At 59.2% G+C, this 16,784-nt stretch overlaps 2 protein-coding genes across 2 annotated transcripts in view; one reads left to right on the forward strand and one right to left on the reverse strand.

Annotated features, from left to right (window-relative positions):
- Nucleotides 1-4,566: 4,566 nt before the first annotated feature.
- On the forward strand, nt 4,567-13,295 carry LOXL3 (lysyl oxidase like 3). The gene is made up of 13 exons (XM_015821590.1): nt 4,567-4,915; nt 5,226-5,389; nt 7,176-7,387; nt 9,339-9,558; nt 9,669-9,849; nt 10,046-10,200; nt 10,933-11,106; nt 11,526-11,685; nt 11,910-12,153; nt 12,246-12,361; nt 12,483-12,619; nt 12,925-13,036; nt 13,141-13,295. Exons 1-13 carry the CDS (start codon nt 4,567-4,569, stop codon nt 13,212-13,214), a joined length of 2,298 nt encoding a protein of 765 aa, XP_015677076.1. The 3' UTR covers nt 13,215-13,295.
- Nucleotides 13,296-14,545: 1,250 nt separating this feature from the next.
- HTRA2 (HtrA serine peptidase 2) overlaps nt 14,546-16,784 on the reverse strand; it is a 2,699-nt gene continuing 460 nt past the window's right edge. Inside the window, 7 exon segments of the mRNA XM_029285159.1 lie at nt 14,546-15,040; nt 15,131-15,226; nt 15,553-15,622; nt 15,843-15,951; nt 16,169-16,201; nt 16,375-16,569; nt 16,709-16,784. The exon segment at nt 16,709-16,784 is cut by the window's right edge and continues 112 nt beyond it. Coding sequence (XP_029140992.1) covers nt 14,875-15,040; nt 15,131-15,226; nt 15,553-15,622; nt 15,843-15,951; nt 16,169-16,201; nt 16,375-16,569; nt 16,709-16,784 — 745 coding nt within the window. The 3' untranslated portion in view covers nt 14,546-14,874.

Genomic DNA, 16,784 nt, shown 5'->3' on the forward strand with positions numbered 1-16,784 from the left:
CGCCCCCGCCGGAATGAAGGTAGCCCCGCTCGGATAGACTGCCGCCGAGCGGAGAGGTTCCAGTTCAGCTCGACAGCCCCTTCTTCCTAGCGGGCGCCCGGTTAGCCGGTGCGGCGAGGCGAGCTCGGGGGCTGCGGCCAAGGCCCGCTGGATGAGCGAAGGCATGCAAGTGGCGGCCGGCGGCTGGGCTTTAAGAAAGGGGCGGTGGGGAGCAGGAGCCGTCGGTCAGCCGAAGAGCCCCTTCTGCACACCCTCCAACCCCCCCCGCAAGGAGGGCAGTGAACCACCCGGGGGGGGCGGGCGGCCCCCCTTCTCTGCCCATCTCATTTCGGGCAGGAGGGAGCTTTCCTGAGCCTGCTGAGTGAGAAAGCGCCCGATGCTGGGGCGAGCGCTCTGGAAGGGCGGAGGAGGCTCTGGAAGGGCCGTGGCCTTGTCTGGCCGGGGTGTCTGGTCCTCCACCGAAGGGCTCCGGGCTGGCCTCCCTTGCTAAGGCCAGAGGCCCAGGCGAGCCCGGAGCTCAACCAGACTGCAGCTGAAGGCTGAGGGCGATGGCAGCACAGGGCTGCCCCGAATGTGGGCCGGATGGAAGGGAGGGGGAGAGAACTAAACAGCTAACCAGGCCAGAAACCCAGCTGGGCTGGGATTGGGGAGGCAAAGGCCGCGGTGGCTCTCCCTTCTCCAGAAGAGCAAGTTTCCGGTTTGGTCCCACCCGGCTTGGCGACCCTTTCAGTTGGGCTCTGATCTCTCTGGAAGGCTCGGCCTCTCCCTGGCAGCCATGCAGGGGAAGGATGAGGAACCGGGTGCAATCCTGTGTGGTGCTCTGCTTAATTTTCCCTGGTCAAGAGGCTGGTTTTGTGTTAGGAAACAGGGTCTCTTTAAAGTGCTGTCCTGCAGCTTTCTGAAGGCCTCCGCTGAGGGGCAACTGGGCAACTTTTCTGTAAGGCTGACATACTCGCTTCCTCACCACACCCGTCACCCTGCTGTGTCCGACTGTGGTGTTGTCCTTTTGAATGGGCAAGGGGCTCCAAGCAGAGTAGAGGGAACAACCACTTCCCACGATCTGGACTCGTCTTTTGTAATGCGCTGACCAAAACTGGACTCGGTACTCCAGGTGTGGACCCTCTGTTCTGTCCTTGTAGAACCTTGACCATTTTGGCAACTGCATCGCGTTGCTGCGTCAGCTCAGCTCGATGGCACTTTTGCCTAATAAGGTCTCCCCAGTCTAATACTTGCGACTTTCACTTTTCATCCCCAGAACTTTACATTTCTCCCTGCTAAATTCATTTCAGCTCAACCTTTCTAGATATTTTGGAATCTTTTACTAGCATAAAGATTAAGCTACCAAGTCTATGGGTTCCTTTCTTCTGCCCATATTAGAAGGTGGGGCTGACATTTGCTTTCCTGCTGACACTTTGCCAGTTTTCCAAGATTCCTCAAGGACCATACAGAGAGGTTTTGTGGTCACCTCTGCTAGTTCATAGGCTAGGATGTAATTCCCTGGGACTCGGATTGGTTTAAATTCTCTCTTACCCTGCTCTAGTCTAGACCAGCCTGGGGGACGAGCCTGGAATCCAACTGGCTACCTAGGAGCTAAGAAGGGCTGCCGGCTCCCACCGCCCCTCTTGCCCCCAGTGGGATTCCTTTTATTCCTAGCCAAAGCCACCGACCATCTTTTCTAGCTGTTCTCATTTTGAGCGTCTACCACAAATCTCCACTCGGCCCCTAGCTTCCTGCATGGGTGTCCTTAGACCCACTTTCCTCACTGGGGCGTTTCCCCCTTTGCCCCCTTTGTTCATTCTTCACTCTCAGCCTTCTTGGAGCGCCACGCTCCCCCTCCCACCAGCCAGCCGCCTTGCCTCTCCTGTGTTTGCCGACCAAAGTCACAGCCCAAGGAGAGTGCTGGTCTCCAGGACTTAATTGCCCAATCCCCGACAGATGCTCCCCGTCTAGGAAGGCCCTTCTAAACATCTGGTTGATCTGGGCGGTGCTACTTTCGCCTGGCCTTTGCCAGAGTTCATGATCCAAAGTTCCCTCTATTCCGCTTTGCCACTGCTGCACAACCTCTCCTACCCTGTCTGAACATTTGAAAATGTGGTGCGTACTTTCTATCAGAATTTTGAAATAATCTTAAGGTTGTTGGAACAAATGTAGCCTTCTGTTTTCAGTTTCAATTTCCTTTTAACCATGACATTCCTTTGGGGGGACTGAGAGGGAGGCCTTCCTGGGAAGTTCTGGTGTGCTTCCGGTGGGTGGGAGTGTAGAAATTCAGAGTGGGAAGCCCCTCAGTCCAGCCCCCTGTCTCGGGAAGGACATCCACTGAAGCCCCCACCGGTGGCCCATTCCAAAAGGAGAGGCAGTTCCGATGGAGCTGAGGCTGCTTTGGGGCTCTGGATAACGGCCAAAGGGGGGCATTGAAGCCACGTTTGGCTTCCACGCATTGCCACTTTCAAGCCTGCCACCCTAACGGTAGAAACTCAGCTAGACAGAATTGGACCATCAGGTTCACAAAAGGCCACCCCCTCCACCCCACCCCATCCCCACTGAAAGGGTTTTCAGGTATTCAAATTGTGCCACATTTTGCAAGTGTGTACATTGTCACCCCCTGCCGACTCTCCCATAAGACGACTCTTTCCACTCAACTTGTAAACTGGATGCAGAGTTTCTGGTTTATGGATTTCTTGTTTTATGATTGTTTATTGGCTTTATTGTTGTTGTGAGCAGCCCAGATTTGCTTGATGGGAGCCATATAAATCTTTTAAATAAAAAAATTAATTAGCAGCAGTGACCAGGGCCATAGAAGCAGCCTCCTGTAAACGGCAGCCCTGCCTTTGTCCTGTCTCTGCCCTGGAGTGTGACACCCACCTCCTCCAGCCAATCGGCAGCTCGGGGCTCCATTTCCCCAGGACTTGGGGCGGTGCGAGTGGCATCCTTTGCAAACTGGGCATGAACGGGGCTGCAGCATTCAGAACTCCACTTGGTATGCCTGTCGCTCTTCGGATATGCTCTCTGGCCATTTCACAAGTTGACCAAATGGACCCAATGGGAAGACCTCCCCCCCCCCGTTCCTAGATGCACATCAGAGGCTTCCTTAATAAAGGGGGGGGGCACGGGCAAAGCCTGGGTAAAGAGAATCAGACTCCCAAGGGAGGTACCAGGGCAGCCGGGGTCTGAAAGAGGAGGGGAGCCGCTCTGCAGGGAATGCCCGGCTAGCCACGCTTGCTGGAGCCAGAGAGCAGAGCAGCAGCAGGTGGGAGCCCAGAAAGAAACGATAGGCAGAATTGCAACACGGATCAGTGATGCTTCTGCGCCTTGTGTGCTGAGCCCCCTCCCTCGGTGAAGCCATGCCCAGGGCGCCCTGGGTGAGGGAGGAGAAGGTGGCAAGTCGGAGGGGCTCTGAAACCAGGCTCCAATCAAGAGGGTGAAGGTGGGGGGGCAGTCACGGCATAAAGGGCAGACTGTGCCCTGCTTCGAAGCCTCTTTTCAGGGCAACCCAGTCAGGCGATTGGCGTCTGAGCAGTGGCATTGCCAGCAGGGTGGTCAGGCCGCTTCCCTGAGCAGCCCCTCGGGTGCCCCCACTTGTACATGTCCCCCGTCAGCAGAGGAACAGGGCCACAGGTGGGGAGGAGGCTGCCGTGGGACCCTGCCCAATGAAAACAAGGCATGTGGGCCATCCCAGAGCCAGTATGGCGTCAAGATTGACCACTCCATATCTAAAGGCGATGCTGAATGACGGGGGTGGCCTTTGTGCCACGGGAAGAGGGGATGGAGGGGCAGAGGAGGCAGCCTCTGGGGACCTCCCCCCCCCCAGAGACCATCAGAGGATTTGCTGCTCTGGGAAGGCAACCGCATGCCTGCTCTCCTGTGCGGGGGCAACCCTCTCTTTTGCGGACTCAGAGCCAGGAACAAGACGGGTCTGGCTGCTGCCCCTGGCAGGGCTAAAATGAAGCGCTGAAGGGTCATAGCGACCGGCCAGCCGTCTGGCCTTCCTTCCCAGCAGAGCAGTTCAGGCAAGAGTGGAAGCTGGTCAGCCTTGAGAAGGAGACTTTGCAGGCTTTCCTGGCTCCCCACCTGAGACCTTGTGCCAGAGGCAGGATTGGAATCAGACTCCCCTAGGACCACCAGGGGGACTTGGGGGGGGGCTGTTTGTCCTAGGACGGTGCCAGAAAGGGGTATCCCTGAGGCACCGAAGGTGGTGCGGGATGACCTGGGGATATACCACTGAAGTGGGACTCCCTCCAGAAGGAAGGCAGGCTCGGTCTCCCCAGATCCCAGAAGGAAGAGGGCAGTCCTGGCCAGTCCTAAAGTCCTACAGGAGCTCTGGTCACAATCAGAGCAGGGGGAAAGTAGTCCTGGGCTGCCATCGTGGCTGCCCCACAGCCGGTCTTGGCACTAGAGAAGGACCAAGCGTTTGTCTCAGATGGGGGGGGAGACAGCTTGTCCCAGCCTTAATGTGAGGTTTTCCAACAGGCAGTGCTGGGAAAATGGCCAAATTGTTTCCAGAAAGACTCGGCCAGTCAGACGGAAAGCTGCTGTGTGGAGGGCGAAGCTCTTTGCTCTCAGCCAGCCATGGGCACTAATCTCCCATCCCACACAGGCCTTGGCCCACGGAAAATGCGTGTTGTTCAGCGGCCGCTGCTGGGCTTCCTGTTTGGCCCCTGGCTGTGGATGACCCTGGCCCAGCCGCCCAGCCGAGCCCCCACCAGGCAGAGCCCACCATCGCCCACCCTACACTTCCGACTGGCCGGCTATCCCCGTAAGCACAACGAGGGGCGCATTGAGGTTCTCTACGACAAAGAATGGGGCACCATCTGTGATGACGACTTCACGCTGGCCAATGCCCATGTCCTCTGCCGGCATCTGGGGTTTGTGGCTGCCACGGGCTGGACTCACAGTGCGAAATACGGCAAAGGTGTTGGTGAGCATCACTGGGAAAGGGGTGCCCCCCAACCCCAAGGGCAGATCTGCCTGATCCTGGACACTGGGGCTGGAGCTGGTGGGTCATTGTAGGATAGGGATGCACCACTTACCCCAAACTCCAGGGCTCAGCCCCAAAGCATGCCGAAAGCCCTACCTGAAGTAACAAGCGTGCCTTTAAGCATGTGCAAAGCACGTCCCCTGTACGACAGTGTTCCCAAAGGCCTGGCACATCGGCTCCTGGTGCTTCTGACCACCGGATGGCCTCCTGGCCTGTCCCAGTCCTGAGTTCTCTGGGGGTTACTCCGCAGGGCGCATCTGGCTGGACAACGTCAGCTGCGGTGGCCGTGAGAAGAGCATCGCAGAGTGCCAGTCGCGGGGCTGGGGCAACAGCGACTGCTCCCATGAGGAGGACGCGGGTGTTATCTGCAAAGACGAGCGCATCCCTGGCTTCACTGACTCCAATGTGATTGAGGTGAGCTGGCCCAGAAGATGCACCTGTGGAGGGGCGCAGCGAGTCAGAGTGAGTTGTAAGAACCACGGAAGGAACATCGGCCCGATACAGGGCAGCACTGTCAGTCAACACAGTGATGCTGCTTCCATCATTGCACCCCAAACGTTTCAGGGATATGGCCACCCAGGGAGACCCTGGAAGGCCTTTCAGAGGCTTGTGGGAGGAAGCCATGGCCAGGAGGCTAGCAGTCCCATCCCCATCAGCTGTTCCCGCAGCTGCTGATCCTGGAATGCGGGATGTCTGAGGTGGTCCTTCAGGCAATGAGGTCTCTAAAGGCTTTGGGGCACGAAAAGACCATTATTAAGCTAAGACTGGGAGGTTAGATGAGCTGCTCTTGTAGAAGCTCTCAAGGTCTTTTGGAAGACCCTCTTCCTAGCAGAACTTTCTTCTTTGGGCTGCTGGTGCCGTCTCCAGATGGGCCCTCCCTGTGCCCAGACAGAGGCCCTGGTCAGAATCACGTGGAGGCACCATCCCCAGCGCTTCCCTGGTTAGCATACGTGAGGCTACTCAACATGCAAATCAAAACGAAGTTTCTTCACTTCTGGTTTATTGTGTTGAGTAAGCCCAGGCAAGATAGTTTGACCCACTAATTAGAGTTTAGCCTTATGTGTTTTGATCAGCCCAACCCTCACATTGTCTCAGCTGTGCCTTTTTGCCCTTCAGAAGATGGAGACTCTTAGCCTACTCCAAGATGGCCACAATATCTCTAGGCCTTGTCTGAGTTGAGTCTTAGTTTCTTTGCCAAAATAGCCACTTTTTGTATCACAGCCACCCCAAGACCAACCGTGGAATAGAAAGGATGAGCACCATCTGATCTTTATCTGCAGCCTGATATCCATTTCCTGTAGTTGTTCACGAGCAAGAATCACACGCTACCATGTGACCCTCAGGGGCCAGGGATGGGCTGCATGCAACCCCTGGCGCCTCAGCGTCTGGCCCCTGGGACTAGGAAAAACCAATAGGACCTTTTGCCAGGCAGATGACAGGTCTCCTGCATGTGGGTCCTGTTTTCACAAGGAGATGCTTGCCAGTTGTTTGCAGGCAGCAATGGGATGGCCCGCTTCCCCCCCCCCCCGCCCAGCTTATATTATAGTGCCATTCGAACAATATAAGGTTTTTTTCCCCCTAAAATGTCACATGGAATCTTGTCAAAAGCCTTGCTGACATCAAGGTAAATTATATCAGTAGCATTCCCCTTTTCCACTACTTATTTTGTCGAAGAAAGGGTTGGGATTCACTGCACATGAGCTGCTAAGGTCTAGTAGACGTGGCATTTCTGGCAAATGGCCTGCCTAATTATTTCTTCCAACATCTTTCCGGGTATTAATATCAAACTTATTTTCTTTCCCTCTTACATGAATTGCTCTCTTGGGTGTATTTTCTGCAGCCTCTTTCAAATCCTCATTCCATCCAGCATCCATTTTTACCCTTCTCCTTGTGTAACACTACACACTTTTGTGGCTCTGGTGACTCATTGCTTTCTGTTCCAAGCAGCTCCCGCACCCTCTTTCCTTCTATCCAGAGAATTTGTTCTCTGCTCCCTAAATATAGCAGCTCCTTAACCATTGGGGGGAGGGAGAAAGGGAGGGAAAATGGGGAGCCCAGGGCCGTGAAGCTAAGTACAGGGAAGGAAAGCTTGTGTAGGAGGGGAGGGGCCAATTCCTCCCCAGCGGACCTGGCCGGACAGACTGGAGGGGCCCCAGGAATGAGGGTGCCAACCTGAGCGACATCTTCTCCCCCTCTCTAGGCAGAGCAGAAACAGGTGGAGGAGCTGCGCCTGCGTCCGGTGGTGTCTCAGGCCAAGCGCTCGCTGCCCATCACGGAGGGCATCGTGGAAGTCCGCCACAAGAGCAGCTGGGCCCAGATCTGTGACGAGAACTGGGGCAGTCAGGAGAACCGTGTGGTCTGCGGGATGCTGGGCTTTCCGGCCGAGAGGAAGGCCAACCGCAATTTCTACAAGTGAGCCCACAGGCTTCCTTGCTCGGCTTGATTGGAGCGGGGCTGTAGGGAACGTGGGAACCTTCAAAGGGCACCGTGTCCCCCTTCCCTGTTTTCTGCAGGGGAGGCTGTCCCGGGGTGACCTTCCCGCACTGGGTACCTTGCGCCGCTCACCTGTCACACAGCAACTTGGCTTACTGGAAAACAATGGGAAGGAGGTGTCACGCCCCTCACTCTGCGCCCTGGGGAAAGAGGGGCCTGCTCAGGAGTCCATAAAGGCAGCCATTGCCGTGGGGCTGCCGGTTAGTGACAAAAGCAAAGGAGGTCATTTAATTGGTACCACCTCCCCACAGCTTAACCAAACTGACCACCTCCTGGAAGCCTGGGTGGCATTTCAGTGGGGCTGCCTTCCTGAAGGTCTCTTTTCCCTTTGGGCCCGGCTAAGCCTTGCCTGGAAACTGCCCAGAGGCAGATCTGGAGACAGGAGGGGGCTGCCTGGGAGACGGGCAGGGCTCCCTCCCTGCTCTGTAGCCTTCCCATCTCCGGGCAGTTCAAACACGAAAGCCAACCCGACCATACAGCAGGCAGCCCTGGGCATCCACCTCCTGGCCAGGGTGGCAGATCCAGCTGTGAAAGGGGCAACCTCATCCCACAGCACCACTTGGTGCCCCCACAAACAGGCTTGTGGGTGTGAGGTCCATGGCACGCCTGGCTGGCTCCACTCGCTCCTGGCTGCGCGGGTTGCCTCTCTGGCCTCCCTGAGGGGTGGGCTCCTGGAGAGCAAGAGGCCTCTTGCCGAGACCCCCTCCCAAGGCCAGGATAGCTCTGCTCACTCTGGGCCAGGAGCCCCCAGGCCGCCCTCTTGGCCCAGAGGCCTGAACTGGGATTGCTCCTCCAGAATGGGGAGGGGTCCGTGATGCCATCCAGTCCAAACCACTGCTCGGTCCAAGCCTCCCCTACGGTGGGCTCCTCAGCCCTTGCTTCAACATCCCCACGAAGGGCAGCCTGTGCCCTCTCTGCGTTCCCTGGGAGCCCAGAACCAGAAGGCCCCTGAGGGGGGAAGGTCGCCATTTGATCCTGCCTTCTTGAGGTCAACTGACTTCGGTGGGGGTGGTGGGTGATGATGTCCTTGACGTGACATCTTAAGGCGATACTGGTGGACACACCAGCCGTTCCAGAGGGGTTCCGTCGTCTTTTCTGCTGCAGCCAGGGGCGTCCAGAGCCTCTCTGGGATGATCTGAAAAGCAGGTCGTGTGAAGGTGCTTCCTTGTAGGAAGAGAGCCGTGTTTGTGTACGATAGCCCCACACCTGGAGGTGTCCAGAAACCTCTTTTCCGAACCAGCCAGTTTTATTCAAAGGCAAATTGGGAGCTGCAACAGAAGCCCTTCAGAAAGGCTTCTGTGGTCATCTGAAGAGACACCCCCGGCCTTTTCCCAGTGCCAGAACTTGTGTGGAGGCCTTTCTCTCCGTGCAGAAGCAGCCGGGAGGCCCTGAGGTGGCCGTCTGGCAGCCGCCTTAAACAGAGCCCCAGTGTGCTCCCTCTCGCCCAAGGAAGTTTGACCGGTGACTCACTGGCGAGGACAAGGGCCTCCGTCCTCCTTGGGGGAAAAGGGGCTCCTGTGCCAGGCGGAAGGGCTGCGAGAAGGCTCTTCCATTGTCTGCCTCTCCCCCTGTAAAGCAAGGCAACAGGCCGAAGCACTGGCGGCTTTCCAGGAAGCAGGCAGCTCCCGGATGTCCGAAGAGCTGAGGAGCTGGACTTCCAGAACCTGGCCTATTTTGCCCCACTCGACAGGCCGCTCTGGGGCTGCTGGTGGCCTTTTCCCAGCTGTAGAAGGACCCGGCCTGCTGAGGGAGACCAGCAGTGGTTCTCCATCCCCCCCCACCACGCACTACAGAGGGGCAGGAGGCAGAAGGCTGAGAGGTCTGTCCAAAATTGCAAAGCTCACACACCTCCTGGGTCTTTCTCCTGCAGGCTGTACCTGCAGCGCCAGCAGCACAACTACCGCCTGCGCTCGGTCACTTGTGCCGGGCACGAGGTGCACCTTTCCACCTGCTCCTTCCAGTTCTACAAGGGCAACGTCACAGGGGCCTGCAAGGGTGGCATGCCAGCTGTGGTGAGTTGTGTGCCAGGCCCCCTCTTTGCTGGAGGAAATGCCCAGAAAAAGAGGCGGGGGCAGCAGCCACAGCGACAGGTGAGCAAAGGGGAGGGTCGGGTGAGGCCATTGGCACCCAGGATGCCTCGGGAGAAGGTGGGCTGGACACAAAAGCCCCTGATGCAGACCCTCCCTGTGCTCCCCCACAGCAGCGGGTCCGGCTAAAAGGGGGGGACAAGATTGGCGAGGGCCGGGTCGAGGTGCTGAAGAATGGCGAGTGGGGCACCGTCTGTGACAACCGCTGGAACCTGCTGTCAGCCAGCGTGGTCTGCCGTGAGCTGGGCTTTGGCAGTGCCAAGGAAGCCCTGGCAGGAGCACGCATGGGCCAAGGTGAGATGGGGGCACCAGCCAGATCGTCCTGTTCCACCACCAGCAACTCTGAGCTTATTCCCAGGCGAGCTTCTCCAGTGGGGTCGAGTATCCTTTTGGCCTCCTTCCAGGCAGCCCCGGCTAGGAGCCGGGACATAGCAGCCGAGATGGGATCAGTGGGAAGAAGGCTGCTCTTGACTTCCCCCTCTCTGGGCAGGGATGGGCCAAATCCACCTGAGCGAGGTCCAGTGCCTGGGCTCTGAGAAGTCTCTCTGGAGCTGCCCGCACAAGAACATCACCCAGCAGGACTGCAGGCACACGGAGGACGCCGGGGTCCGCTGCAACGTGCCTTACATGGCCCACGAGACCACGGTTGGCTGGGCAGGGAAGCGGAGGGGGCGGGGGGAGGGTCTCCTGGCCAGCCAAGGCCTTGGAGGCAGAGGCAGAGCCCCTCGCCTCACAGGTTGGGGGAAGGCTTCTGCAGCTCCTGAGGGCCCCTGGCAGGCTTGTCATAAGTGCCTCGCCTGAGCAGCCCACCCGGCCCACTCAGCGGAAAGCAAAAGGACCCCTGGCACCCATCCTCGGCACCCTGCAGCCGTCTGCATATGGTTGCACACAGCCAGCTCCACAGCCTTCTTGGAAGGAGCCACCCTGGCTGGTCCTCTTCCAAAGTGTGGCTGCCACTTGTCTGATCTCTCCCCAGTTTGCCCCAGGAACTCTTCCCACTCCCAACTCTGCAGTGCCCCACCATTGCCCTCCCATTTTACATTTGGACCAGGGTCCCAGCCTGGTGCCCCTGTGCCATCCTTGCCATCCAAAGCTTTTCCCATCCCTCTTCCTCTCTGGGCTGCATCCAGCCTCAAGAAAGGGGTGCGACATGCATGGGTGGTCCTTCCTCCCTCCCCCACCCTGAAAGGAAGTCTCTGGAAGATTCAGAAGTTGCAAAGGAGGCAGGATGGGGGGGGCAGCTTGGGAAAGCCAAAGGAAGGGGAGGGCCAATCTGGGAGCAGGAGAGCCTCCCTACTGCTGGCAGGTGGAGGGGCAGCAACAGACTCCCCCGGGAAGAAGCCGGCCCGCCTCCCTGGCTCAGGCCTTTCTCCACAGATCCGCCTGAGTGGGGGCCGGAGCCGTTTCGAGGGCCGGGTCGAAGTGGCCATGGTGGCTAGGGGCAGCCGTGCCCGCCAGTGGGGGCTGATCTGCGGAGAAGGCTGGGGCACCCTCGAAGCGATGGTGGCTTGCCGCCAGCTGGGCCTGGGCTACGCCAACCATGGCTTGCAAGTAGGTCACTACTGTTGAGGTCAAGCTTGGCTGCTGGGAGGGAGGACGGGCACCTCCTCACAGGGAATTCCCAATGCAGGATTCACCGATAGGCCTGAGCCATGCCACACATGTGGGCCCCACACACGTGGGCGGCAACAGCTGGCCTGAAGGGCAGGGTGGGGCGTGGGAACGGTTCCCATAATGTGAAATTAACGGAAGGCCATCGGAGGCTAGGCAGGAGGGCTGGTTGCCTAGGGGCTCCGTGTTGTCCTGGACAGCAGAGGCCCGGTTCAGGCCTGCTGCACCCTAGCTCTTCTGGGCCGGAGGGGGCGGCTGGGGACGGGGTGCTCCCATTGGAGGCCCAGTTGAGCCAGGCTCCCGCCTCAGGCTGGGCTGACCAAGCGTTCCAATCGCCTTCCTCCTGCACGGTCTCCAAGGAAACCTGGTACTGGGACACCAGCAACGTGACTGAAATGGTGCTGAGTGGGGTGAGGTGTGCTGGGCACGAGATGGCGCTGAGCCACTGCCAGCACGACAGCAGAGTTTCCTGCCAGAAGACAGAGACCCGTTTTGCTGCTGGCGTCATCTGCTCTGAGAGTAAGAGGGTCTGGGAGGCCCTGGGGGTCCTTCTACCGAATTTCCTGGTCTGGCCAGAGTCCAGCACCACAGGCCAAGCCCCCTCTCCTGCCAGAGGCGGGCAGGGGCTCCGCATTCAACCTTTGGGGAAAGTTGGCCCGCCTCATAGAATGAAAGGGAAGGGCAGAAATCCAGGGCCCCTCCTGGAGAGACCCCTCAGCTCCCATCTCCTTCCATTCTCACAGCTGCCTCAGATCTGCTACTCCATGCAGCACTGGTGCAAGAGACAGCGTACATCGAAGATCGCCCTCTGCACATGCTCTACTGTGCGGCCGAGGAGAACTGCCTGTCCAGCACTGCCCGCAGCGCCAACTGGCCTTACGGACACCGCCGGCTGCTGCGCTTCTCCTCCCAGATCCACAACAACGGCCGGGCCGACTTCCGCCCCAAGGCAGGACGCCACTCCTGGGTCTGGCACGAGTGCCACGGGTGAGGGCGAGGAGGGGCACAGCCTGGTGAACCCCTCCCCATTCCCCCTCACCAGCACAGGGGCTCTCATGCTCCTGGCCCTCCCGTTTCAGGCACTACCACAGCATGGACGTCTTCACACACTACGACCTCCTGACACTTAACGGAACCAGGGTGGCCGAAGGGCACAAAGCCAGCTTCTGCCTGGAGGACACAGAATGCGAAGAAGGTAGGCAACCCTGAGTGGGCAGGGCGATCCAGCCACGTCCACCTCTAGATCTGCAGGTGAGGCTTTCCCTGCCTGCCAGGCCCCATCCAGCCTTCCTTCTCTCCCTCCCTCCTTTGGGCAGAGGTGGGCAAACGCTACGAATGTGCCAACTTTGGAGAGCAGGGGATCACAGTGGGCTGCTGGGACCTCTACAGGCATGACATTGACTGCCAGTGGATCGACATCACAGATGTCAAGGCTGGGAACTACATCCTGCAGGTAAGGCGTGGCGGGAACAGGCGGCTCAGGCCTTTGGTTGTCGGGAATCTGGGCATGGAGTGGGGGTGGGGTATAAATGCAGAGGCTGCAAGGCCTCAGCTGCTAAGCCAGACACGGGGTGGAGATTCCCACAATGCAGAGCACAATGCAAAGTTGCGCCTTCCATCCTGCGGCCCAGAGATGGGGGGATGGCAAGCCCGGTAAAGCCAGTCCCGCTGTAGAGCAGCAGAGGTGCCCCTGCCCTGTGGGTCTTGCCTTCAGCTGCCGGATATGGTGCTCCTCCCATCTCACCTTCTGCTCCCCAGGTGGTGATCAACCCCAGGTATGAAGTGGCAGAAAGCGATTTTACCAACAATGCCATGAAATGCAACTGCAAGTATGACGGCCACCGGATCTGGGTGCATCGCTGCCATATAGGTATGGCAGGACCTGGGGGGATGCAGAGGGGCTGACCTGGCAGCGGGCGCTTTGGGGCCTCTTGTGCCAAAGCAGTTCACCCCTTTTCAAATGCCTTGCCACAGGTGATGCCCTGAGCAACGAGGCCAACGGATTCTCTGAACAGTATCCGGGACAGAGCAACAACCAGGTTGTATAGGCGGCAGCTGCCCTCCTCCTGGGCACAAGGCGGGCAGGTGGTACCAGTGGCACAGCAGCGGGCAAGAGCGCTGGATACCTCCAATCCCCCAGCCAGCAATTCAGCAGCTATCTGAAGGCAGGAGTAACTCCTGGGCAGCTAAAAGGCGCCACCTGTCACCTGCCTGCTCAGCCAGGACCAGACTGCCGCCCCTCCCTCCCTGGCATTCCTCTCAGCAGACTGCTCCTTCTCTGACCACAAGAGGCGCTGCAGGCCTCCCAGGATAGCTGCTCCTGCACGGAGCTGGGAAGGGGGCATCTCCGCTCAACTGCCCAGCCGGCGGAGCCTTTATCTGGGGCTTCAGCACCGCCTGCATTGGGGCGGGCCTTGGCCCTCCTATATAAAGTTAATTGTCTGTGTCCCCAGTTGTGTCCTGACTCGATGGTGTCGGGGAGAGGGAGGAGGCCGTTGCCAGCAGCCTTGGCGTTTCCTCCGTCCTGCTCTAAGCCTGTGCAGCAGAATGGGGCAGCCGTGGGAAACAGAGGTGCTTCCTGGCTGCCATGGGGCTCTCTGCAGGGTGATTATGGGGGAGAAAAGCTCTCTCTCTCGCACCCCACTTCCACTGAATGATCCACAGGAACCTAGGAGGAGAGTTAGCACTGCAGGAAGTCTGCACACAGCCCCCCTCCACAGAAACTCCCCCCTCTGTCCGTCCGGGCAGAAACTCCGCAGTGCAGGATTTGGAAGGAAAGTCTTACCAGGAGGAGAGGCACGGGACCTTCCCACTCCCAGCCCTCCCAAGTCCCAGGACTCAACCTCTCTGGCTCCCTGCAGCCCAGAGGATTCCCCAGGAGGAGCCCCCATGCCAGAAGGGCACAGCAGTTCCTGCCCCCCTAACAGCAGCTCAGCCGAAGGGAGACCTCGTCAGAGGCCTTATAAGGAACAGCGCCGGAGGAAAAACAGAAACGCCCCTGGCTTGGAAAATGTAATTGATTTCAGCCACGCGCTCCCAATCCTTACATCAGGTTTTCCAAAGTTCACAGCTGCCACAACGGCTGGACTCCAGCTCCCAACATCCCCAGCCCGGAGGAAGTATCTGCGGATGGGACAGGCTGGCGCAAAGTACGGCATCCTTCTGGCCGCAGAGCTGCTGCTCTAGGTTGAGGCTCCCCAGCTTCTCTTTCAGAGCCCGTAGAAAAGGGCTTGGGCTTCTCTGGCACGCAGGGCAAAAATCCCTGTCACCTCCTCAGGGATGGGCCCAGGGGGGTCCCAAGCGCCTGGATTACAGGGCTTAAGAATACTTCATGCAGAGTGCCCCCCCTCCAAGGGACAGGCTGCAGCCCAGGAAACATTCCCCCCCCCAGCAACATCTCCTGCTTGCCCATCGTCCAGCCGGGGGTAGCGTAAGCGTGTCCAGGGGCAGCCTTACATTCTAAAGGCCGGACAGACGCAGGTTCTCCACTAGAGGCTCCTGGAGGAGGCGGCCCCTGAGCTCCCTGCCCCTTCTCCAGAGGAGCAGAATGATGGGGCCCGCCCGAGGAACAAGGGCTCTGTGACAGTCCAGGCAGGTCCCATCCATTTCCCTGCCATGGGGAGCAGCGACCCAGCACGCTCGTGGCTCAACAGAGTGAGCCTTTGGGGCTGTGTGTGCGTCCGTGTGCCGAGTCCTGCTTTCATTCCCCTATTCTGTGACTTCTGGGGTGATGGTCAGCAGGAGCACCTCGTAGCCACGGTGGACCTGCAAAGTCAAGCGGCTCTGGGTCCGCACGGCTTCGTAGATGTCTTCTGCCCGTCGGGATGCCCTCCCGTTGATCTCTGTTATCACGTCCCCTGCTTTTAAACCCGACCTGTGAGAGCAGAGCAGAGGGTACCTGCCGGGCAGGAGGAGGTCCAAGAACCGCCCCCTCCCTCCCTCCCCCAACCAGCGCAGCACTCACTGGTGAGCTGGGGAGCCCACGATGACCTTATGGATGAGCACTCCATGGGAGACATCAGGGAAGGATGGGTTCCTCCCTTTCAGCTCTGACAGGATGCTGGGAAGGGAACGGAGGGAGAGGTTGCAGGGCACCGTCCTCACTTGGGCCATGGTGATTCGTATGCGGGGCCAGCCTTCCTGGCAGCACCCGTTCCCTCCCCTTCCCGGACAGCCAGGCCTGGCCTCACCAGCGAAGCAGGGAGGGAGGAGGGCAATCCCGCAGACACAGAATGGATGGCCCAGAGCTCTGGCCAAACACGAGGAGGAGGAGGAGGAGGAGGGGAAATGAGCCGAGAAGAGCCGGCTCTGCCAGCTGGAACCTGGTTGGGGCAAGAGGTCCTGCACATAGCCCAAAATTGGCTCAACTCACGCCAGAGGCCCTACCTGGGAGTCAAGGTCAGCATCATCACCCCGATGTAGCGGCGCTTGCCCTCGGAGCCCCCAAACCAGGACTCTGCAATGGGAAAGGCGGCTCTATGGGCCCGCTCCCCCCGCCCCAGCCAGCCTCAAGCACTGCTTCTAGGGCAGGAGAATCAGGAAGGAGGGACGGGGTGGGGCTCCGTGGCAGCATTCAGGATGCCTGCGAGGAGGGAGGGAAACGAGGCCAGAATGCTGGATTTCCCTCCCTCTTGAGAGGCAACGGAGACCCTGGCTGTCTTGTAGCAGCCCCTCACCCTTGTGCTTCTGCTCCTGCTCCAGGAAGGCTCGCAGACGGTCGGAGGGAATGGCGAAAGAGATCCCGGGTGTGACCTTCATGGTGTTCACACCAATCACTTCCCCGTCCTGAGAGATGAGAAAGGTCTGGTCAGTCACAAATGGGTCAGGCAGCAGGAGAGGAACCATCTTGTGCAACAACCAGTCATTTTGCCCCCTCCCAGGAAAAAAGCCCCTGCGCAATGGCTCTTCCAGGAGTGCCAAAATTGCAGGGATGGCAGCTGGTCTTCCCAAACGGACACAACAAAGGCCCAGACGCTCCCTCTCCTCCCCCCCCAAAGCTTACCAGGTTGACCAGGGGGCCCCCGGAGTTCCCAAACTGCAGAGGAGAAAAGACGGTCAGCCAAAGCAGCAGCTTCTTCAGATCCCTTCTATTTTTTAAAAAATAATTAACGGCCGCCCATCTAACATTTACTTTTTGTGAAACTTACAAGCGTGACTCCACGCAGACCCGCCCTTATTCCAGCCCTCCCCCCTCCCCGGGGAGCTTACGTCGATGGCGGCGTCCGTCTGGATGTACTCCATGTCGGAGGACGCCAAGCCCAGCTCCCGGCCTCCGCGCTGGGCCGAGCTGACGATGCCCGAGGTGATGGTGTTCTGCAGGGCGAAGGGGCTGCCCATGGCCACCACGAACTCCCCCTGCCGCACCTCGGAGGAGCGGCCCAGGCGCAGCGTCGGCAGCGGGTGCTACGCGGGGAGGAGAGCCGCCTCAGCGCCGCAGTCCGGCCGCCCTCCGCCCCGGGAGACGCTTTCCCCACGGCCAGCCCGCGGGCGGCGGCGCCCCCCCCTCACACCGCCCTCTCCCCGGGGCAGGCGGGGGGGCCACCTTGGGGCTGATCTTCAGCGTGGCGATGTCGGCCACCTGGTCCACCTGCCGCACCACCGCGTCGTAGAGCTCCCCG

This window comes from Protobothrops mucrosquamatus, unplaced genomic scaffold (assembly GCF_001527695.2).
Source record: "Protobothrops mucrosquamatus isolate PMUCROS unplaced genomic scaffold, P.Mucros_1.0 scaffold1360, whole genome shotgun sequence".
Classification (NCBI taxonomy): Eukaryota; Metazoa; Chordata; class Lepidosauria; order Squamata; family Viperidae; genus Protobothrops; species Protobothrops mucrosquamatus.